This window comes from Ptychodera flava, unplaced genomic scaffold, assembly GCF_041260155.1.
Source record: "Ptychodera flava strain L36383 unplaced genomic scaffold, AS_Pfla_20210202 Scaffold_35__1_contigs__length_1935909_pilon, whole genome shotgun sequence".
Lineage (NCBI taxonomy): Eukaryota > Metazoa > Hemichordata > Enteropneusta > Ptychoderidae > Ptychodera > Ptychodera flava.
In genome coordinates this window covers 455,874-481,216 of record NW_027248357.1, presented here as the reverse complement: position 1 = coordinate 481,216, position 25,343 = coordinate 455,874, and the positions used below count along the sequence as shown (strand labels likewise).

The following is a 25,343-nucleotide window of genomic DNA, read 5'->3' as shown; positions in this document are numbered from 1 at the left end:
CATATATATATATATATATATATATATATATATATATATATATATATATATATATATAATATATATATATATATATATATATATATATAATATATGAGATACATGAGACTATACATTTCTTTTTTCACTGCAAAGGCTACACAGACAGTAGACATGATCTTTAAGTAAACATTTGTAAAAACACATTCAGAGGAACACAAGACCTTTACATTTTTCAAGAACAATCAAATCATCATTATGTGATTTGGGAAAATTGTTTGAACTCAGACCAAAATAAAAATGAAAAAGAGTAAAAATATTGATGAACATGTTACATCTTTATCTATAGATACTCTTTTGTTGTTGATTTTGCAAAACCTGTATTGTACCACAGGGGGCTGTCTACATGTCCGTCCCCAGGGGTGGGTAGGTGTTTCGTTGTATTGCTAATAAAGATATATTCTACCAACCTTTGGTGTTTTGGTCTTAAACTTAGCACTGCCCTTGACAATCTTGCGTTAACGTTTTATCAACATGCTGTATCTATTATCTGATGAGTTTGAGTGCCTAATTGGCCAAAGTAAGCAAGGGTAAATTACTAAGCTGTGGACGCTGTCACCAGATTATCACCGGATTAAATTTGACAAAGTCAACAACGAACGCGCCAGTAAGGTATCTTGTGTTATACCTTACTGGCGCGTTCGTTGTTGACTTTGTCAAATTTAATCCGGTGATAATCTGGTGACAGCGTCCACAGCTTAGTAATTTACCCTTGCTTACTTTGGCCAATTAGGCACTCAAACTCATCAGATAATAGATACAGCATGTTGATAAAACGTTAACGCAAGATTGTCAAGGGCAGTGCTAAGTTTAAGACCAAAACACCAAAGGTTGGTAGAATATATCTTTATTAGCAATACAACGAAACACCTATCCACCCCTGGGGACGGACATGTAGACAGCCCCCTGTGATTGTACTTTATGATCAAGATCCAGGATTTCAATAAAGGCTTACTTCACTTTACTTTACATGCCTACCCTACTTAAACCCCGATAAAGAAAGGTGATGCGCGTATAATAGATGATTACAGTTAGTAAAATTACTTTTCAGATCAGAAAAACTATTAAAAAGGTGTTACAACAATGAGACATTGAAGTTACCGCGACAGCATCGTTAGGAAAATGGCACGTTTTGCCAGTACCTTCATGATCTGTGTCCCTCCGTACCCCCGTTACCTAAATAGAATAGTCCCACTCCGCACATCCGCCATTGTTATTCTCACTCAAGGCCACGATGCGACGTTGGTTTTCCTTCTCTAAATATGCAATTTCATTTGTTTGACGCTATTATCCTTTCATCAGTGAAGAATTTTTACCGGTCACTATTACAACTTTCACTGCTCTGTCATTGTTTTCACAAGATGTAGACTGTTTGATATTGCAATGTCGACTTGCTTTTTTGTGCAGTCAATGCACATGCCAATGCCAGTTAGTTTACGGTTCACACTATGCTGTTGATCGACAGCATACACACGTCTTTGTTTCACGTTTACTTTTTTCAAGTTATGATTAATGTGGAAATTTCACTAAATGTCGCTGATCTAGGGATTGTGTAATCAGTTTGATTTGATACTGCGATATGAAATACTGTGTCAATAAAGCTCGGAATCGTCACTGAGTTTTTGCTGCTTTTGGCTATGGTTGTCTATCTTAGTATCAACGTGCCAGTTCATGGAGATCGAGATCGCGAGAATGTAATTGTAACTGTTTTCTGTATTTTGTCTTCCTTAACAATTTCCAGTAAGTGCTTTAATAAAGAGTTTTTATGTTGTCTTATATCAGTGGAAAAGCATTAAGATTTGGACAGTTTAGTTTTATCAATTTCGACTATAGAAATCAGCTGTCGCCACGCTTTTGAGATCGTGGCGATTGCCGATGAGTTTTTGTTCGCCACAAACGAGTTTAGTCGCATTTTGCGACTGTGGCGACCTCTACCGCGAACCCTGGGTGTTGTTTTCCTGAGATTGGAGAGTGTTGTTTACCAACAGACCACTCATTTCCATTATCCTGGGCTTCTCAGATGCTAGTGATGAGCTGCGCTAATTGGTTGACGACGTCTTCATGGGACGTTATTGTTGATTCGGGACACAGGGAAAACTTAGTAGCTTCCTGAAATGTACAAGCTTGTTCTGAAGGGAAACCTGTGTCAACCTTTGACATTGAAGGAGGCTGGACTTGTGTAGTGGGCTTCCACTGTGTTGCTGCAGGGTTTAAATTTGGAATATGAAGTATTTTTCCATAGGTGTCTTCACACCAGTTGCAGGCACATCGTGTGACCATGCAGCTGGTTGAACAGCAGGTTCTTCAATTTTCATAGCTGACAATGCAATTTCTTCTCCTATCAGCTTCGCTAATGTTTCTTCTTCTATTTTAGTAGTTTCCAACTCAACTTCCATGTCAAGTTTCTGCATATCTGTCAATGCCCTCAGTTCCAAGCACTCCCTCTTAACTTCCGCTTCCATTGCCTTTTCTTCTGCATCTCGTTTCCTTATTAGTAATTCTCTTTCAGCCTCTTGAGCCTTCTCAATGGCTGCAGTTTGCCTACGATGTAATTCCAACATCATTTTTCCCATCCTCTCTTTGATTTCCACTTTGGAAGTATATTGATTTTCCATCAATTTTGCCTTGGTAGCTAATGCAGTCTTCTTTGCAGTGAGTTTTGCAAGTGTACTTGATGCAGTACTGCTGGCTTTACTAACCTTTGAGCAGTTATCCGAGCCTGCCATGGAAACACTATCTTGAGGGGTTATGTCGTCATCAGTAACTTTACACTCTCTGGTATATGCAGCTTCACATCGATCTCTGGCCTGTGTCATAACATCTTGCATTTCCTGGTAGTGACTTGTGCATCGATCGAATTTAACTTTATCCAAAGCTGCGATAATACCAGCATACTGAATATGAACCTCTTTAAACCTCTGAAAGGCAACCTCTAGACAGCCATATAATCCTTCAAGCTCTTCCACAGACTTGTTATCATCGTCTGCTTTGCAGAATTTACTATAACAAACAGTAACACGAGAGGCAAGGCCTGCCCTTCTACGACCAAGAAATAAAACTTCACTTTCGTCCCACCATGTACTTGCAGCTACACCCTGCTGATCACAAGGAACTTCGTCATGAATTTTATCGGGCACCCCAGCTTCACTACTTTGACTTCCACCGGTTGCCATGATGCAAATTTGTCAGTACTTCTCAGTCCAATTTTCGTATATTCCAAGTTGACTGATTACAAAGACTTTTATACTTGAAACACTTCTCCGCGTACTTCAAGTCCAAGGTATAATAATACTGTTTTCAATCCAGACGAACTTGATACGAATCGGAGTTAGGCCTAACTTGTTACGCTATCTTTGTTAGAATGTGATACGGTCGAAACCATCGTTTGTTTCACGCGTCCATCAATGTTAGACATAACACAGCCTTGAAGTTATCAACATACCGACTTTATTCTGCAACTTCTGTGGTCAGACAACAAATTCTACATCTGTGGTGTCCACTGTCGCCGTTACAGGGCCCGTGAAATTGCTGTCCACCAGTTGCGCACTTTCAATTCCATGTTTTTTCCAACAAGTCATCGTTGATGACACAGTCCCCACTTGTTAATGGGTATTTTGATTACAGGTCCTCAGAGAGGATAGAGTCCTCTTCATTAGGTCTGTGATAAAAAATACTTTTGAATGAATTCCCTTGATACCTGTCTGAGTTATGGTTCAGGACATGAAAAAAATTGTAACAAAATGGTCGCACAGTGGCCATATTGGAGCGTCATCACAAAACAAATGATGTGCATAGCTATGACATTGGTCGATGTCCTTGTACCAACTTTGAATAAAATTGGTCGAAACATGTGGTATGCCTGAGTTATGGCTCTGTACATGAAAAAATCGTAATAAAATGGCCGCCTGGCGGCATATTGAATTGTATCACAAAACAGATTGACGTGCATATGTATGACATAGGTCAATGTCCTTGTACCAACTTTGAATAAAATCGGTTGAGATATGCCTGAGTTATGGCTCTGTACATGAAAAAATCGTAATAAAATGGCCGCACAGCGGCCATTTTGGATCGTATCACAAAACAAATTGCCGTGCACAGCTATGACATTTGTCAATAAGCTTGTACCAACTTTGAATAAAATCGGTTGAAACGTGCCTGAGTAATGGCTCTGTACATGAAAAAATCTTAATAAAATGGCCGCCTGGCGGCCATATTGAATCGTATCACAAAACAAATTGATGTGCATATCTATGACATTGGTCAATGTCCTTGTACCAACTCTGAATAAAATCGGTCAAAACATGCCTGAGTAATGGCTCTGTACATGAAAAAATAGCGTCAATGACACTGTAGCTCCCATCCTGGACTATTTAGTGTTTGTTCTCTGGTCAGATATTTGAACATGTGTGAAAGGGATAAAGTGCATGAAGTTAAAATACTTAAATGAAATGTACTGGAGACAGTGAAATATGTTTAATGTAATTATTCAGAATATAAAATGGAAAAAATACAGAATTAGATATATCGAATACTGTGATACAACCATTAACTCAACAAGTCATTTACAATGACATAGTCCCCACTTGTAATAGGAGTATTAGTCTTGATGGGGCAGGAAAATGTGGTCATTAAGAAGTATCACTGGAGTGTATATGTTGAGATCTATGGGCACATAGGTCTATGTCGTTGTTCCCAATTTGAAACACATGAGGCATGTCTAAGTTATGGTTCTAAATCGGGAAAAAAGATCAGACCTCTAGCAGTATTGGCCAGCCAAGAAATACATATGCGCATTATAAATGAGGTACAAGATGTGACATCTTAAGGTCTAATATCCTATCAAAATTGGAGGGTATAGAACTTGTGGTTACTGAAATATGCATATATATGTATAATCAAGGTCAAAGGTCATCGAGGTCACATGACATTTTGAAAAAAAAAATTATATTGCTAATTAATCCCTATATGCCAAAAATCAGATCTCTAGCTCTATTCGCTTGCCCAGAATTAGATGTGTACATAATTAATGAGGTAAAGCGTGTGTTGTCATAAGGTCTCCCATCCTACTAAATACAAAGGACATAGCACTTGTGGTTACTTATTTATTGACATAAACATATATTTTAGGTAAAAGGTCATCGAGGTCACATGACATTTGGTCAAAAAATTTCTCTCCTATAGTTATCCCTATATACCAAAAATCAGACATCCAGCTCTATTGGCTTGCTCAGAATGAGATATGCGCATAATTATTGAGGTACAGTATGTGGCGTCATAAGGTGTCCAATCATACCAAACATGAAGGGTGTAGCACTTGTGGTTACTGAGTTATGGACAAATATGTATATTTGAGGTCAAAGGTCACCGAGGTCACGTGACATTTTGTCAAAAAAATTGTTTTCCTAAGTTATCCCTATATACCAAAAATCAGACCTCTAGCTCTATTGGCTCGCTCAAAATTAGATATGTGCATAAGTAATGAGGTACAATATGTGGCGTCATAAGGTGTCCCATCATACCATACATGAAGGCTGTAGCACTTGTGGTTACTGAGTTATGGACAAATATGTATATTTGAGGTCAAAGGTCACCGAGGTCACGTGACATTTTGTCAACAAAATTGTTTTGCTAAGTTATCCCTATATACCAAAAATCAGACCTCTAGCTCTATTGGCTCGCTCAAAATTAGATATGCGCATAATTAATGAGGTACAATATATGGCGTCATAAGGTGTCCCATCAAGTGCTACATGAAGGCTGTAGCACTTGTGGTTACTGAGTTATGGACAAATATGTATATTTGAGGTCAAAGGTCACCGAGGTCACGTGACATTTTGTCAAAAAAATTGTTTTGCTAAGTTATCCCTATATACCAAAAATCAGACCTCTAGCTCTATGGCTCGCTCAAAATTAGATATGCGCATAATTAATGAGGTACAATATGTGGCGTCATAAGGTGTCCCATCATACCATACATGAAGGCTGTAGCACTTGTGGTTACTGAGTTATGGACAAATATGTATATTTGAGGTCAAAGGTCACCGAGGTCACGTGACATTTTGTCAACAAAATTGTATTGCTAAGTTATCCCTATATACCAAAAATCAGACCTCTAGCTCTATTGGCTCGCTCAAATTAGATATGCACATAATTAATGAGGTACAATATGTGGCATCATAAGGTGTCCCATCATACCATACATGAAGGCTGTAGCAGTTGTGGTTACTGAGTTATGGACAAATATGTATATTTGAGGTCAAAGGTCACCGAGGTCACGTGACATTTTGTCAAAAAAATTGTTTTGCTAAGTTATCCCTATATACCAAAAATCAGACCTCTAGCTCTATTGGCTCGCTCAAAATTAGATATGTGCATAATTAATGAGGTACAATATATGGCGTCATAAGGTGTCCCATCAAGTGCTACATGAAGGCTGTAGCACTTGTGGTTACTGAGTTATGGACAAATATGTATATTTGAGGTCAAAGGTCACCGAGGTCACGTGACATTTTGTCAAAATGTCCGAGATATCTGCGTGAACGGATGGACTCACGGATGGACGAACAGACGGACATCCTTGCATCCTTTTTGCAATATGAATACGATGAGAAACTAATTTTTTACTTTTTGTGGCCTTATACATGGGAGTCTATGGAGATCTGCCTTATACATGGGAGTCTATGGACGTGTAAACTAAAAATATGCAAATTTCACCACGATTTGCCCAAATTTGGGAAAGGTCACTCCTATGCACTTCCATACAAGTTTCAAATCAATCGGACTTGTGGTTTCAGAGCAGGAGATTTTTTGACCAAAAATGGGAGAAAATTACAAAAAAATCATGAAAAATAGCAAGTCCAAGATACTGACCCAAGATGTGCACAATCATTTCAGGTCAGCCCAAAGTACTTACATGCTAATTTTTCATGTAATCTGCTCAGTGGTTGTTGAGTTTTTTTAATTTAGACTGTTTTTACATTTTTTCACTGAATTTGCATATTTTAGCAATTACAACTTCATTTGAACAAAATCTCATCTACAGCCCATCATCCATGTACACACCAAATATCAAGATGAAATGTACAGCGGTTTTGGAGTTTTTGATGTTGACGGACAGACATACAGACATACAGACATACATACAGACATTTCCCTAGCCTATAAGAATAGCTTCCATTGCCATATATACATATGGCTATGGGAGCTAAAAATCGTAATAAAATGGCCGCCTGGCGGCCATATTGGATCGTATCACAAAACAAATTGACGTGCATATCTATGACATTGGTCAATGTCCTTGTACCAACTTTGAATAAAATCGGTTGAAACATGCCTGAGTAATGGCTCTGTACATGAAAAAATCGTAATAAAATGGCCGCCTGGCAGCCATATTGGATCGTATCACAAAACAAATTGACGTGCATATGTATGACATTGGTCAATGTCCTTGTACCAACTTTGAATAAAATCGGTTGGAACATGCCTGAGTTATGGCTCTGTACATGAAAAAATCGTAATAAAATGGCCGCCTGGTGGCCATATTGGATCGTATCACAAAACAAATTGATGTGCATCTGTATGACATATGAAGTAATCCTTGTACCAAGTTTGAATGAAATCTCTCCAGGCATCTCTGAGATATCTGCGTGAAACGGACGGAACGGACGGACGGACGGACGGACCACGCACGCACGCACGCACGCACGGACATGACCAAACCTATAAGTCCCCCCGGACGGTGTCCGGGGACTAAAAAACTTCCACACTGAACCTATTTTATATCGTGAATACTGATATTCGTCCCAGACAAAGCTGCGATTCTAACAAAGATATTCGCGCGCAGCTTAAAGGGTATTTAGTGTATCAGTAACTGAATGATTTTACTATCAAAATATCAACGATTGAAAGTTTAAATCAACGAATATTAATTTGGCGGAATATGAGCGAACAGTGGACTGACATTAAACGACTACATAAACAATGATATCGATGACGTAATGTTCTGAGTCCGTACTTGGCAGCGGTGAGAACGTAGATATCGGCGACAATCATTTTGCGTTATGTAAATTTAACTTTGAATACTCATTGAAACAAACAAAATTGCACGGCTGTAACAGTCCTTGTACCAATTTTGAATAAATAGGTTGAAACATGTCTGAGTTATGGCTCTATACATGAAAAAATCTTGATAAAATGGCAGCATGGTGGCCATATTGGATCGTATCACAAAACAAATCTGATACAATGTGCATATGTATGACATAGGTCAATGTCCTTGTACCAAGTTTGAATAAAATTCGGTCGAGACATGCCTGAGTTTTGGCTAAGGACATGAAAACGTTGTAACCAAATGGCTGCCATGCGGCCATATTGGATAATATCATGAAACAAATTGACATGCATATGTATGACATAGGTTAATGTCTTTGTATCAACTTTGAATAAAATTGGCCTCAGTTATGGCTCCATACGGCCATATTGGATCGTATCATAAAAACAAATCGACGTGCATATGTATGATGTATGATGTAATCCTTGTACAAAGTTTGAATGAAATCGCTCCAGGCAACTTTGAGATACTGGATGGATGGACAGACGCACGCATGCACACATGCATGCACGGACAGATGCCATGGACATGACCAAACCTACAAGTCCCCCCAGACGGTGTCCGTGGGGACTAAAAACATCTGCACAAAGTTTCATCAAATTTGGCACAGTGGTACCAGAAACAGCACTCTATACCCAAATTATGCAAATTAGCACTAATTATGCATGCCACAAAAATATAAATGGACCTGCATATGTAAGCCATAGTGTAGTATCCTTGTACCAAGTTTAAAAAGAATTAGCATAGACATATCTCAGATATCTGCATTCATGAGCCCCTATGCATGGACATAGCATTAATATAAATACCATCCTGGAACCCTGTGGATCATTCCTGGCACTGCTGTGAATGGATATCAAATAAAGGAAAGAAAACGGCAGTCACACAGCCAATTTTGATCAAATCATTACAAAAATCGAATTGAATGGAATCGCTCCTAGAATCACTGAGAAATTTGCGTGAACATACGCACCGACATCAAATACAGGAACAAAATGGCCGCCCACGGCCATATTGGATCAAATCAAACATAGGGCCAAAGTCCCTGAAGCTACTATAGACATGGATACATGACTGCATGAAATCATCTCACTAAGGTCATCCTAGGGACTTGTAAACCAAATATTAAAGCTGTCTGACCAGCGGTTTTGAAAAAACAAGCAACTCCATAGTTGACAGAGCTCTGCTGCGGTATGTAGAGAATAACCTTTTGTGACACATGTATTGATGAAGAAGGTGGATATCTTTGATAGCTCATTTCAGGATGGCCTGACCAAAATGGAAAAAAAAATTCCGTAAAAATACAGATTTGCATATTTCATCACAATTTTAACAAATCTAAGTTGGGTTATCCCTAGGGACCTGTATACTAATAACAAAGCTGTCTACACAGTGGTTATGAAGAAGGAGATTTTTACCAAAAACGCCTTTTTGGTGCTAATTTGCATATTTTCAACAATATCAAAAAATTAATAAAAATAGTTTCTCAAAATCATATATTTCATCCACACAACAAATATCAAATCAGTAAGTACTGCAGTTGTCAAGATATTTGAGTGGACGAAGCCTAACAAACGGACATACATACATACATACATACATATATACATACATACATACATACGACGGTGCACCGGAACGGAATACCCATCGCAATAGCTTTTATAGACTATATTAGTCTATAAGTAGCTAATAAACGAGAGTTAATTACATTCTAATTAAAGTAAACAAGACTTGCTTAAATCAAGATTTACGTCATAAAAAGCAGCATATATGTATCTGTCAGGTTATAAAGAATCTTAAGCTGGTTATCTTTATCAGTATTTCCATCCTATTAACAAGCACATCTTAACTTTCAAATTAACATTGTAAGTTCTGTTGAATAAGTTGAGACTGTACGTACTCAGAGAAAGCACACTGAAGAGACAAATGTTTGAAACTTAAGAAGTTCAAGGTCATCAAAAGCATTATAAGGAATCATGTAACACTTTCTTGCACTGTTTACACAGATTGCATAATTGCTATAAATAGCACATGAGGAATCTTACAGCCCAGCTTTACCATAAAAACCCTATCACTTTGACCACTCTTTTAATTGACCACTCTATTTTTTTCCTCAAAGAGTAATTTTATTTTATCCTTACCAAGTCAACCATAAATGGAAATTAGAACTTTCTCTATCTCTATTTATTTTACCACCCTATCATGACAAACTATTATGAGCAATTTCTTTTAGATAACATACAAAATACCAAAAACGCCTTTTTTGGCATGAATTGCCTATTTTCAACAATATCAAAAAATTAAAAAAAATAGTTTCTCAAAATCCTATTTTTCATCTACACAACAAATATCAAATCATTAAGTACTGCGGTTCTCAAGATATTTGATGTGACGGACGCCTCACAAACGGACATACATACATACATACATACATACAGACTGACGACGGACGTCGGACGGATACCCATCCCAATAGCTTCTATAGACTACAGTCTATAGTAGCTAAAAAACAAATCGAGGTGCATATGTATGGCATAGGTAATAATCCTTGTACTGAGTTTGAATGAAATCGCTCCAGGCGTCTCTGAGATATCTGCGTGAACGGACGGACGGACGCATGCACGGACACATGGACATGACCACAACTATAAGCCCCCCGGACGGTGTCCGTGGGGACTAATTTGAACAAATCTGTGTTGGTTCATCCCTAGGGACCTGTATACCAATATCAGAGGTGTCTGACCAGCAGTTATGAAGAAGAAGATTTTTTACCAAAAACGCCTTTTTTGTGCTAATTTGCATATTTTCAACAAAATCAAAAAATAAAAAAGGTAGTTCTCATAATCTATATTTTGCATCTACACAACAAATATCAAATCAGTAAGTACTGCGGTTCTCAAGATATTTGAGTGGATGGACATCTTCACAAATGGACATACATGACATACATACATACATACGTATTCCTCCGATTCTAAGACCCCGCCCGTTTATAAGACCCCCAGGATTATTTTATCAATTCGTAATTAGCTGTAGTTCGTTTTTAAGACCCCCAGGGGGGTACACCCGAATTTTGACTGGAACAATAGAGCCATTGTCATGTAATGAGACCAGAATATCCACAACACCTACGCTGCTTATCAAAGTCACAAACAAGTGTCAAAGTGAAGTATCAAACCTCACACACACACGCACACTATTGTTGGGGTTTGGAACATGTCAATCGGGAACAGTTCTATAATTTCCTGGCGATAAAACTACACTTGGATTTCACTACCTAAATGAACAATATAAAAGAGTTGGATTTTTTAGCGTCTCGATCTAGTACAATATCGTCTTTTCGTTACTGTCATTTTGCTACCATCAAAATAAGCAGATTTTTCAACATCTGATTATGTACGAATCGAACATTTCGATGCAATTTGGCTACCATGAAATGAACATTTAGGATCGTCGGGTTTTCGGACTTGTCGATCAAGTACGATTCGCTCATTTCATCACGATCAAACAAACACAATTTACACTCATACAAACACAAAAAAGTTTGGGTATCAGTAGTTCTCTTTTTGGAGACTGTTGTGGCCCTTAAAAGGACAGTTTCATTTTTTTTTTGGTCAGCGGCATGATTTGGTCTGTTTTAGTGAATATGTACGGTGAAAACAGTACATCGGACTGATTGCTTTAGCAGAGGTACAGCCGCATTATTTGCCAAAACACCGACGTGACATTTCTCTGCCATGCCAACTCTTGGAGAATGGATGAATGCTTTCTTCTTTGCCTTCAAGTAGTATTTTTGTTGACTGACACGTCACGATCGATGATATTCTAAAGTAACCGTGCCCGGTATGAGTGCTGCATCTCGCTTCAAACTTTCAACTTTGCAACCATCTTGAACAACGGCTACAGCATTTCGATCGTGTATGTTGTCTGCATCTCGGCGAAGTTCATACGGCAAACCAAGTTCTAGCTGATTGCGACGGTAGTTAGGCATGCCGACAGCGAGAATGTTTTTAATAATACTTTTTTTCTTGCCCATGACGACCGTGCACTGTCTTATGACTTTTCAGAAAATAAAGTCTACGATAAATCGACGCATTTTATAGGATCTTGTAACGATGTCGGGAAATCCTTTTGTTGCCGTTATCAATAGAAAATTTGGGACGTGTGAATGACACGAGCTTTGAACTTGCTTCGCTCAACTTTTACACTTTCGTTTTCATACTACTGAGGCAAAAGACTACGGCACATGAAAAAGTTGCTCTTTAAATGGTGTGCTTATAAAGATTTTTTCAACAGTTTTCTATCAGGTAAGGTATCTTTTGTGATCATTGTGAATAGCTGCACGTTTTCTCTTACGTTCAAATTTACCATTAAAGTATAAAAAGATTTTTTCAACAGTTTTCTATCACGTAAGTTTTCTTTTGTGATCATTGTGAAGCGCTGCAAGTTTTCTCTTACGTTCAACTTTACCGTATAAGCAACCAGTGAAAATAGAAATATCATTGGCATCGTAAAATCTTTCAAAAAGACTTAATGACGACGATATCGACTTCGACTGGTTTGACTTAGATGAAGAGGGCAATTATTGTGTTGACAAACGAAACGCGATATCCAAAGTTTCTTCCGCGCATGAACTGAAAATTCTTTGAATTTCTTCCGTTTATGTTTCATCAATTTTGTAGTTTTTTCTCATAGAATGAAGGTATTTATTGTTTGAACGGCATTTGTTTGTGTCCTTTCCTGAACTAGTCCCAGCAATGAGTAGAACGATAGTGTAACAGATTTTCAAGATTATGCACGCTTTCGAAGTCTTGCGAGGGAAAAATACCCAACTTCATAAGCTTAAACGGCCCTATACACTTACAGTTAGATCAAAAACGTGCATGATCGTACCATATTCCGAACTGTTGATCATAGATGACTGAATTCCACATCAGGAGACATTTCGGTCATCGATACAAGTAATAAAAAAACTTCAGGGTGTATTGCCAAAAATTCAACACATCAAATATAAAGCAGATTGGCGCAGCAATCTTTCGTCTCGGCCAGCCGATGCCTCAACACTTTACCTGTTCGAGCCTGCCTGTTCGTAAGATCACATTTCGTTTCGAGATACGGTTAGACTTTTTGAAACTAGGAGCAAAATAATAAAACTCACGACGTGTAATTGATTGTTTATTTTAAGGAGTACAGTAAATGAAAATCGTACATAGAAAACATCGGGCGGACACCATCCCACTGAACAGAATTTTACCTTGACCTCATGCACTGACACCTTTGACCTATTGCGTAAATTGACCAATCACAGCCAGCGGAACTTCAGGGACTTTCCCTTCACTCATTGTCTGACCTTTGTGGCCATGCTATGGGGAGCTAGCTGCTGCTGAGGAACGTACTTGTCGTACAAAGTTTCGTGGTGATTATCTATTCACGAATACTCGACCATCGCGAGTGACGTCAGTAGGTGAAACGCATAACGAGCGCGGTGAATGAGAGATCAGACGATACAGAAGATGCGAATGACACAGAAATTGTTTAGAAAAAAGCAGAACAAAAGTTATGTCATTTAGGTATATTGAAACTTTGAATATTGTTTGGTGGTTGAAAAATCCGAACCCCTTCACGGTGCTGTGACGCAAAAATGACGTAAAAAACCGCTAGTACCCGGATGACCCGCGGTCGAGAATACAAAGATTTATTGCTATCGTATTGTTTAGTAAAAGAAGGTATGGCAAATACGTTATATTTCAAGACTTGTGGATCTCCATTAATTTATACTTGTACAGATTCGACTGCCAGTATCTACACAGCATGGCCATGAGTCGATATCACAAAGATGAGTTGTCTGTAGCGTGAATCAAAAAATCATTGGCATAAAAAATTTACATAACATTGCATAAATTAGCATAAATAACTTCGACGTTCGATTTCGCGGTGACATCCGTTTATTAGACCCCCCATATCTTTTTCGTCATCTTTGGTTCTGAAAAGGGGGTCTTAGAATCGGAGGAATACGGTATATACATACATACATATACATACATACAGACTGATGACAGATGACAGACGGATACCCATCCCAATAGCTTCTATAGATTACAGTCTATAGTAGCTAAAATCAAGCGACCTAACAGTCGACAGAGCTCTGCTGTCTATGTAGAGAATAACTTTTTGTGACACCACCAACAGCATACAAACTCACAGTTTTTCTGAATGGGAATTGTGTACAAGCTCACCAAGCTACAGTGTTACGACGAAGATGGGACTGGCATATCACCTGCACAGGGCTTTAAATCAGCTTGTTTGTGGGGAAGTATTTGTTCACTTATAATATGAAGACCATTCTCCAACAACAGATCTCTCAATTTTTTCATATCTCTGCCTGGCTAATCACTTACAATAGGCAATTGAAGGAATAATTCTTTTAAAGAGGGCCAAGAGTTGTCCTTTATTTATACTAATCCTTCAATTTCATAGATTGTGTGATGTTAATGTTAATTTTCAGACATACCTGAATGAGAGATCTCATATTAGCAAAATGTGAGTCCATAGCACCTCCATGTGGAAAGTTTTTGGACATCCGTTTCATGAGTTCACAAAAACAGCTGTACGTTTTAGCCTCTGAAAGAGATAAAATAAAGTCATATCCAATAACATAATAGCAAACTTTTCCTATATATTTGAATAGTTTTGAAATAAAAGACAAGCAATGTTTTATTTCTATGACTACTATTGTATTATATCTGGTAGATATATTGATAATCAATGAATATAGCTTATGTATAACACATATGTCCATATTGCAATCTGACATTGTCAACATCTGCAAATTTTCATCTTGTTGCACACTTGCTAAAAAGACAATTGTAGGTCTCTTGACCTTCACTAAAATCAGTGAGTTAACTTTCCTGTGGTTTTCTCATAGACATACAATTTAGATATATAAACTGGTCTGGGGCAGTGTAAAAAAGTTCTAAATACAAGTAATAAACTTTCCCTGTGCAGACTAGTTCAGCAAAAATTATCTTCAAAATCACTTTAATATTAAGTATGTTGCAGTTTCAACATATCTTAATGAGAACATACCAAGGGGCCTGTCTACTAAATTTAATAATACTCTGATGAGTTTCGTTTCTGGAGATTTTTTTACCAGAACTTAAGAAAATATCCAATATTATAGAAATAACGGACGACGCGCTGACCATTAATGTTTATTTATGGACAAGAGCGAGAGGAAAGCCGAAAATTAACAGGCGAGGCTTGCCGAGCACGTTAATGTTGGCTTTCCTCTCGCCCGTGCTCATCAAAAAACGTTAATGATCAGCGCAGAGTCTGTTATTTCCATTTTATTATCAACGAACCCCCAAAACTGTCAAAATTTACGAAAATTTTCCCAAGTGAACGACAACGGGGCCCGAGAACTTCTTAGTGAGTAGTGCGCGCCCTGCAAAAATTTTTCAAATCCAGAGATTGTTTTGAAAAAAGCGTCTAAACTGGCCCATAAGTGCTCCATTTATTTTGTGATTGATTATGATCTTTGTACAAATCACAATTTTGTTTGAGCTGTAAAGTTACTATGTTTACGATATTATTCATATTCACAGGCATATAAACAAACCATTACTGTGTATTTGTGGGCAGTCACGTGGTTCAGCTCGACCAATTAAAATGAGATGGACAGGGCATGGTAATATAATACTGAATATAAGGACATTGCAGATGTCACTATAAAACAAACGAAATCTCCACTAACACTTTCAAAGGTACATAAGTACCAATTATCGATGTAATCTTATTCAATTTCTGTGTTTGATTCTTGAACTAATTTTCACACTTCTATAATGGTTTTACATATTTTCAGAGCTGTGTTGCCATAGCAATAGAACCCAATCTACAGCCTACTGTGCATCTTCATAACAAATAATGAAGTGACACATATAGTCGGGTCGGAAGGTAGGGTTCCCATGCACCCCATGGATATATTATTTAACCTACATTTTTGATATCGTTAGGGTCTATATTTAATGAATTTTGATGTTCCCAAAATCAAATATTGTCCCATGTGGTTCATTTGGCGCCATCTTGGCCGCCATCTTGGCCGCCATCTTGGATTTTCAACGATGGGGTAGGGTCACATATTTAGCTCTCGACGGAAACAGAAATAACAAAATACTATAACGTTACATTTTTAGAAAGCCCAGATCATGGCCTTTTCATTGATATATAACTTAATGGGGATAAATTAATATTCGAACGTCAATTAGACTTTATATCGGCCATTGACCGTAAATCGTAAAATTTGCGAAATTTCACACCCAATAATTAAGTTCCCGTTCCTCCAAACAATTTTTCATAAGGTATTTATATATTTTTGGAAGAACTCAGTGCAATAAACAAGAAAAACAACATTAAAAGTATGTGTCTTGAGATTTAGTGGGTGCATGAGCTTGTTTCTTATTACGCGGTATGCCATATATCCGTGTGTAACATAAGGGGTAGGGGTAATGTTTCCCTTTCTGTTTCGAATCATGAATGATGAAACCATAAAAATGTTACATTTTTGAAAGTGCTGCATCAGACCTTTCTAAAAATATATAGATTTATGGGGAAAAGTTGCATATTTAAAAGTTACAAAGCTTAAACCTTTCGGTTTGTGTCGATTTTAAGTGATTTTTTAAGAACGAAATTACAACATATGGGGTAGGGGTAATGTTTCCCTTTCTGCCTCGAACCATGAATTATGAAACCATATAAATGTTATACTGTTTGAAAGCTCTGAAATGGGCCTTTCCAAACATGTATAGTTTTATTGGGAAAAGTCGCATATTTGAAAGTTACAAAGCTTATGCCTTTCAGTTTGTGTCAATTTTAAGTGATTTTTTAAGAACGAAATTACAACATATGGGGTAGGGGTAATGTTTCCCTTTCTGCCTCGAACCATGAATTATGAAACCATATAAATGTTATACTTGTTGAAAGCTCTGAAATGGGCCTTTCTAAACATGTATAGTTTAATTGGGAAAAGTCCATATTTTAAAGTTACAAAGCTTATGCCTTTCAGTTTGTGTCAATTTTAAGTCATTTTTTAAACAAAATTTTAATATAAGGGGTAGGGGTAATGTTTCCCTTTCTGCCTTGAACCATGAATTATGAAACCATATAAATGTTATACTGTTTGAAAGCTCTGAAATGGGCCTTTCCAACATGTATAGTTTTATTGGGAAAGTTGCATATTTGAAAGTTACAAAGCTTAAGCCTTTCAGTTTGTGTCAATTTTAAGTGATTTTTTGAACAAAATTATAATATAAGGGGTAGGGGTAATGTTTCCCGTTCTGCCTTGAACATGAATATGAAACCATATAAATGTTATACTGTTTGAAAGCTCTGAAATGTGCCTTCCAAAATGTATAGTTTTATTGGGAAAAGTCCATATTTGAAAGTTACAAAGCTTATGCCTTTCAGTTTGTGTCAATTTTAAGTGATTTTTTAAACAAAATTATAATATAAGGGGTAGGGGTAATGTTTCCCTTTCTGCCTCGAGCCATGAATTATGAAACCACATAAATATAATGCTGTTTGAAAGCTCTGAAATAGGCCTTTCCAAACTGTATAGTTTTATGGGGAAAAGTCCATATTTTAAAGTTACAAAGCTTATGCCTTTCAGTTTGTGTCAATTTTAAGTGATTATTTTAAACAAAATTATAATATAAGGGTAGGGGTAATGTTTCCCGTTCTGCCTTGAACCATGAATATGAAACCATATAAATGTTATACTGTTTGAAAGCTCTGAAATTGGCCTTTCCAAAAATGTATAGTTTTATTGGGAAAAGTCCATATTTGAAAGTTACAAAGCTTATGCCTTTCAGTTTGTGTCAATTTTAAGTGATTTTTTAAACAAAATTATAATATAAGGGTAGGGGTAATGTTTCCCGTTCTGCCTTGAACCATGAATTATGAAACCATATAAATGTTATACTGTTTGAAAGCTCTGAAATTGGCCTTTCCAAACATGTATAGTTTTATTGGAAAAAGTTGCATATTTGAAAGTTACAAAGCTTAAGCCTTTCAGTTTGTGTCAATTTTAAGTGATTTTTTGAACAATATGCACAAAACAGTTAGTCCGTTGGCCAGGTATCGAAATCATCCCCTCTAAGGCATTTTACCCACTATGATTTTCTGTTAGCTAGTATTCTCAGCTGTCATAATCTGCTTATTTTCCATTTAACTGATGTTGTGTGAGAGTGTAACGACTTGTTTGTGAAGGGCTGTCACGCCCTCGGTAGTAAAATAGGAATGGGTTAGGGGTAACATATTTACCGCTAGTCGGAAACAAAAACAAAAAAGTACCATTAACAATACATTCTTAGAAAGCCCAGATATAAGCTTTTTACTTTTTTGATAATTATTCGACTTTAGACGGCGCCAATATTCCGTATGTACATGGCGGTCCGTAGCCGAATCATTCACATAATGAACGTTGATATGGCCTGAAACTTCGGTAAATTCGTTCAAGCAAACTCTTGATAGTTTTCCTTTCTTTTTTGTTTCGAGTATTTGCCATGGCATGACTGAAACGAACATGGAAACGAAGGCTGTACGTATCTATATTAGTCCGAGCCTGAGCGTGATCTGAGAGCAAACAGATCCGCAGATAATGCGAACGATCGCAACCGTTACCAACAGACTCATTATGCAGAGCCATGCCCCAAAACGCCCAACCAAACTTGGCACTAATCATGATCCCAGTCCATTTCGAGCCGGGCTTTAAGGGAAGTGCGGTGGCCTTTGAAAGACCTTTGGTTTGGTTTTGTACCGTAGTATAGGAAGAAAACCCGACCTATCGTCGTTGCTGTGAATGTTTGTGTTGCTTTTAGCCTCTTTTTTTCCAATTGAAGAATGTCTTTGCAGCCTTCCATCCTGCGTTCTGTGTAGCGAGTGTCTTCGATCGCTTCTCTTAAGCTTTGTGATGTACAACTGTCTTGAGTCCCGGTGCTTTATTGGGTGTAGAGGTAAATAGTTAGAGATCAGGGTGATAAATTGGTTGCCGCAGTGTCTTTCCAGGTGTTGCCACTTTTGAAGGAATTCAACACTCGGTATTTTGGCCTGGTAAGTATTCTTTAAGGTGTACCTGTAGGCTACGTGGTACTGAATAGGGGCCACTTGTGTTTCAACACATTCGATACTCGACTTTGGCTTTCGCTTTTACCCCGTTGTATGAGTAACTGGGATCGGAAATGGGAAAGGCTTAATTAATATCCATCTTTGCTAATATTAAATCTCGTTTGGCTTACAGATGGCCACCTCTACTTGTTTCGGTTGAAAATTTGACTTTCAATTGACAAAACATTGAGTATGACTTTCTTCTGTGTGTTATTTAGGCCTATGAAAAATATGAAAATTGCATACATGTTGTTGTCAAATATCTCAAATCTTAGATTGTAAGAGATAGGCTTAGGCTTCCCTGTAATCATACAAATGAGTTAAATGGGAATTTATTGGAGTAGATTACAGTAATCGAAGAGAATGGTTGACACTATAGAAAGACTTATCTCGGACTGCGGGGACCTAACTATAAAAGAACAGCACAGAATACTTGCCGGATGTATTGACTGTTCATGTATAGTACAGGCATAGTACAACAGGAATGTAAAACATACAAATCAAAGAAGTGGCAAATTTCTCAACTTTTCACAAAGTTTATATTCCATCATTACTATCAGGATTAGGATTTTCCCAATCTATATAATAAGCTATTACTTGATTACACCTTGATTCAGCATGACTAATATTTTGCATTTGCCACGCAACAAGCCATGCCCGTCCCTGGATCACGAACAATGCTTTAACGAAGCTTTTGAACGCTTTTTGTGAATTGTGTAAGAATGTCCTCTCTGTGGAGTATAATGTGTGAAGCCGTTGTCTAGCTCGCTTGACTCTGATGATTATGTTGACTTATTTTTTCTCAGCTGCTGGTGGCTGATCTAGCTCGAAAGTTAGATCAATCTAGTCTCTCTGATTCGATCATGCTGGTGGGAATGGTATCTTCAAGCATTGACCCTAAAACGTCCGTTTGTAGGGTCTTTGCTTCAAAGACGTCAGGGTCTAACATTGGTTAAATGTCATCCATGATAAGAAACTAATGATAGATTCACTCACAAGGCATTTTAAACATTGAGTTGTCAATGGGAATATAAGCCTTTTTAGTCATTTTCTTAGGTTTGTCTCGCCTTCCTATCTCCAAAGTGGGTTTCTTTCACATTGTTTTTATTTTCATCACAAGTTTCAATATACTGATATAATATAGCGATAAACAACCCCTATAAGTTGGGTACACCACTCGAGCTCGGTTTTGACCATTTCACTCCTTATACACACGACTGAAGTCTGCTTATATATCTCTCGCGATACAATTAAAGAAAAGGGATTGATTGTTGCTGCTGTCATATCAACTTAGCGTGACGACTATGACATCCAATTTAGTGTTTGTGGGTTTGGAATATATAATTTTTGACATATTATAGCTGTTAACTTTCTTTCCCTAATTTGAGTTATTGAAATGAGTAAAACGTCTTTTATTAACCACCATTTTAACTTTTTAGTGCTATTTAATGCCTATAGAGTATTTTTCTATGTTCCTTTAACAAGTAAATGTCAGTAAAGTAACACAAACTTTTGAGTTTAGGCAATGTCACTGCATAAGTTTTGAGTTTACCCCATCAAGCCATATCTTGTTGGAAAAACAACTGCGTTAGTGTTTCAGAGATATGATATTTATGTGGCTTCCTTATTCGCTGCGTTTGGTAGGAGAGAAAACATTACCCATACCCCTATCCCTTAAATGTATATTATAGAGGGATGTACGGCATACCATATATTAGGAAAACAATCGACGCACCCCATAAGTCTCATGAAGATACACTCTTTTAATGTTTTTTACTTCTCTATTGCATTAAGTTCTTTCAAATGATATATAAATACCTTGTAAAAATTGTTTGGAGGAACATGAACTTAATTATTGGGTTTGAAATTAAGCAAATTTTACAATTTACATTTCATGTCCGATATAAAATCTAATCGATGTTTGAATATCGATTTATCCCCATTTAGTTGTATACCAATGGTAAGGGGATTATCTGGGCTTTCTAAGAATGTATTGTTTATGGTACTTTTTTGTTTTTGCTTCCGACTAGCGGTAAATATGTTACAACTAACCCATTCCCTTTTTTACTATTGAGGGCGTGACAGCCCTTCACAAACAAGTCGTTACACTCTCACACACCATCAGTTATATGGAAAATAAGCAGATTATGACAGCTGAGAATACTAGCTAACAGAAAATCATAGTGGGTAAAATACCTTAGAGGGGTGGATTTCGATACCTGGCCAACGGACTAACTGTTTTGTGCATATTGTTCAAAAAATCACTTAAAATTGACACAAACTGAAAGGCTTAAGCTTTGTAACTTTCAAATATGCAACTTTTCCCAATAAAACTATACATGTTTGGAAAGGCCTATTTCAGAGCTTTCTAACAGTATAACATTTATGTGGTTTCATACTTTATGGTTCAAGGCAGAACGGGAAACATTACCCCTACCCCTCATATTATAATTTTGTTTAAAAAATCACTTAAAATTGACACATACTGAAAGGCATAAGCTTTGTAACTTTCAAATATGGACTTTTCCCAATAAAACTATACATGTTTGGAAAGGCCTATTTCAGAGCTTTCAAACAGCATAATATTTATGTGGTTTCATAATTCATGGTTCAAGGCAGAACGGGAAACATTACCCCTACCCCTTATATTAAATTTTGTTTAAAAAATCACTTAAAATTGACACAAACTGAAAGGCATAAGATTTGTAACTTTAAAATATGGACTTTTCCCAATAAAACTATACATGTTTGGAAAGGCCTATTTCAGAGCTTTCAAACAGTATAACATTTATACGGTTTCATAATTCATGGTTCGAGGCAGAACGGGAAACATTACCCCTACCCCATATGTTGTAATTTCGTTCTTAAAAATCACTCAAAATTGACACAAACTGAAAGGCATAAGCTTTGTAAGTTTCAAATATGCAACTTTTCCCAATAAAACTATACATGTTTGGAAAGGACTATTTTAGAGCTTTTAAATAGTATAACATTTGTATGGTTCTATAATTTATGGTTTGAGGCACAAAGGGAAACATTACCCCTACCCCATATGTTGTAATTTCGGTCTTAAAAAATCACTTAAAATCGACACAAACCGAAAGGTTTAAGCTTTGTAACTTTTAAATATGCAATTTTTCCCTATAAATCTATATATTTTTAGAAAGGTCTGATGCAGCACTTTCAAAAGATGTAACATTTTTATGGTTTCATCATTCATGATTCGAAACAGAAAGGGAAACATTACCCCTACCCCTTATGTTACACTCGGATATATGGCATACCGCGTAATAAGAAAACAAGCTCATGCACCCACTAAATCTCAAGACACATACTTTTAATGTTGTTTTTCTTGTTTATTGCACTGAGTTCTTCCAAAAAATATATAAATACCTTATGAAAAATTGTTTGGAGGAACGGGAACTTAATTATTGGGTGTGAAATTTAGCAAATTTTACGATTTACGGTCAATGGCCGATATAAAGTCTAATCGACGTTCGAATATTAATTTATCCCTATTAAGTTATATATCAATGAAAAGGTCATGATCTTGGCTTTCTAAAAATGTAACGTTTATAGTATTTCATTGTTTCTGTTTCCGTCGAGCGGTAGATACGTGACCCCTACCCCATTGTTGAAATCCAAGATGGCGGCCAAGATGGCGGCAAAGATGGCGCCAAATGAACCCCATGGGACACGATTTGATTTTGGGAACATCAAAATTCATTAAATATAGACTCTAAGGATTACAAAAATGTAGGTTAAAAAAATACATCCATGGGGTGCATGGGAACCCTACCTTCCGACTAGACTAATATATGATATAGTGATTCTTTAGTCTTTGCACTGGATGGAATTCACATAAACAATGTATAATGACTGAAAATTAGATGAGCTGAAAAACAGATCTACGTACAGACACCGATACATGATGGATGTTTACTTTAATCCAAAAGATCCATCTTCAGTATCATTCAAAACAAGTCATCGTTGATGACACAGTCCCACTTGTTAATGGCTACTTTGATTACAAGTCCTCAGAGAGGATAGAGTCCTCTTCATTAATTAGGTTTATGATAAAAATACTTTGATACAGATGGCGCTCAATGGCCAAGAATGAGTTCCATGGTGATGAAAACATAAAACCAATGTAGGTAACCATCTTAAAGGTCATTAAATGCAGTGTTGGCGCTAGGAATTTTTTCATTGTAGCCACAGTCTGTTAGTGTGGCTAAAATGATCAAATTTTTTTTAGCCACAAGCAATTTTTTTAGCCACACCCAACAAATCAATTTCACATACAAATTGCACAAACCCTATTTTCAATAACGTTTGTACTTTATTATCCACATGTTTGGCCAGGGCTGTTGTACATACACTTTAATTCCTCGACAGATAAACCGCTGAGCACATTTTCTGCCAATTTTATAGCTGCAGATAATAATGACCAGGAGCACGGTAAAACTCCAGGTCCTTTGTGAAAGTTGTCTGTCCTTCAATTAAAAAAATATGTATTAAACAAAAATTGGTCTTAACTCCGTTCAGATCTATATTTCATGAATGCTGGTGAATAAATTGACCCCTCTCTTTATAGACAGGGACAAACAAAAAGATGGCAATATGCATTAAACTTAACAGATATTTGTACTTGAAGCATTTTTTCTTGTATTAACATCTGTTTATTTTTAACTTTTATTGTGACACAAACAACGAAGAGAGTTCTTGGAACAAAACTTGCACAACATGTCATGAAAAAATCATCAAAGTCTAATCATTGACCATAGTTGTTCCTCTTTTTTATTTTTTACATGTTTCAAAAACTCAGTGAAAAATTAAAAGAGCAATCACCAATACGACAAATCTATGATCAACCGACTCATCTATAATCTCACATTTTATACTTTCATGCACAGACAAAAACCTTGCTGAAATTTGTTCAACCATGGTCTAGACCATGGTTTGTCTGTCTTTTTCTCTTCTCGGTGGTTTTCTTATTTCCTTTTTTTTTTAAGCTATTTTAAACCTAGTTTCTTTCCAAGCTGAGAACAATCAATGAACTATTTGTGGTTGGCAATCGTAGCTGTGCGCAAGCCGCATCGCATCGTTCCGTGCATTTGTAACACATTTGCATTGTTTGGGTGTCTCAAAACTACCCAAACCGTACACGGACCGGAGTATACAAACTGGGGATCTTGAAACTTTTTCACGCATGCTCATTTAAGCTCTGGGCAAAGTCCAACGCCATCACTTCAGTCTGTCAGTTGCATGCTCAGGAACTCTGCTGTCGATCATCGGTTGACGTACGACAGAGCAACGAATTATTTTGTTCAAAGGCTAGATATTTAAATGACTGAATATTTCGATAATCTGACCGATCTAAGGGTTATTTTGATACGTTAAAAGTGACAGAACCGGCGTGATTAACGATGGTGCACGCTGTTTGGAATACGATGTGCTGCTATGCTGGCCGCGTGAACTCAATACCCTTCATGCTTGCATCCTAAGGCGACGTACGTGGTCAAATGTTTTGTACAATGCTGCCAGCATTTATGCCGCAAAATTTTGATTGCGGAAAATAACGTTGACTTATTTGTAACCAGATATAAACTGAAAATGCTCACGTGTTTCATTATATATTGCAGTTATGTGTAAATTTGAACCTTTGCCACATGTTTGCAACTTCATTGAAAGTATTATGATCAACATAATGAACAATGTTCACCACCGATTAATTCTAAAAGGTCATGAAGTACAAATATGTAATTAGCTGAAATAAAAATATTAAAGTTCTTTTGACTGCTGTCGTTGTATCACTACTTTATATAGCAAGTGTAATTACCTTTGGCCAAATCCTTCAAGTCATATATGCCGAACTGTGAAAGCTCATTAGATATGCAAATTATAAATTACCTGAAATGAAAATGTGAAATGACTTTCGATATTGTTTTAACCTGGTATAATCATCAATGTACATAGCATGTTTTGCCAACTTTGATCAAGTGAATCCCAGTATATATCTGTAATTAGA

The 25,343-nt window shown here is 36.9% G+C and overlaps 1 protein-coding gene across 1 annotated transcript in view; it reads right to left on the bottom strand.

The window, feature by feature from the left end:
* Positions 1-25,343, bottom strand: part of LOC139127705 (small G protein signaling modulator 1-like) — a 276,762-nt gene that overhangs the window by 55,666 nt on the left and 195,753 nt on the right. Inside the window, 1 exon segment of the mRNA XM_070693601.1 lies at positions 14,667-14,776. Within this exon segment, the coding sequence (XP_070549702.1) occupies positions 14,667-14,776 (110 nt within the window).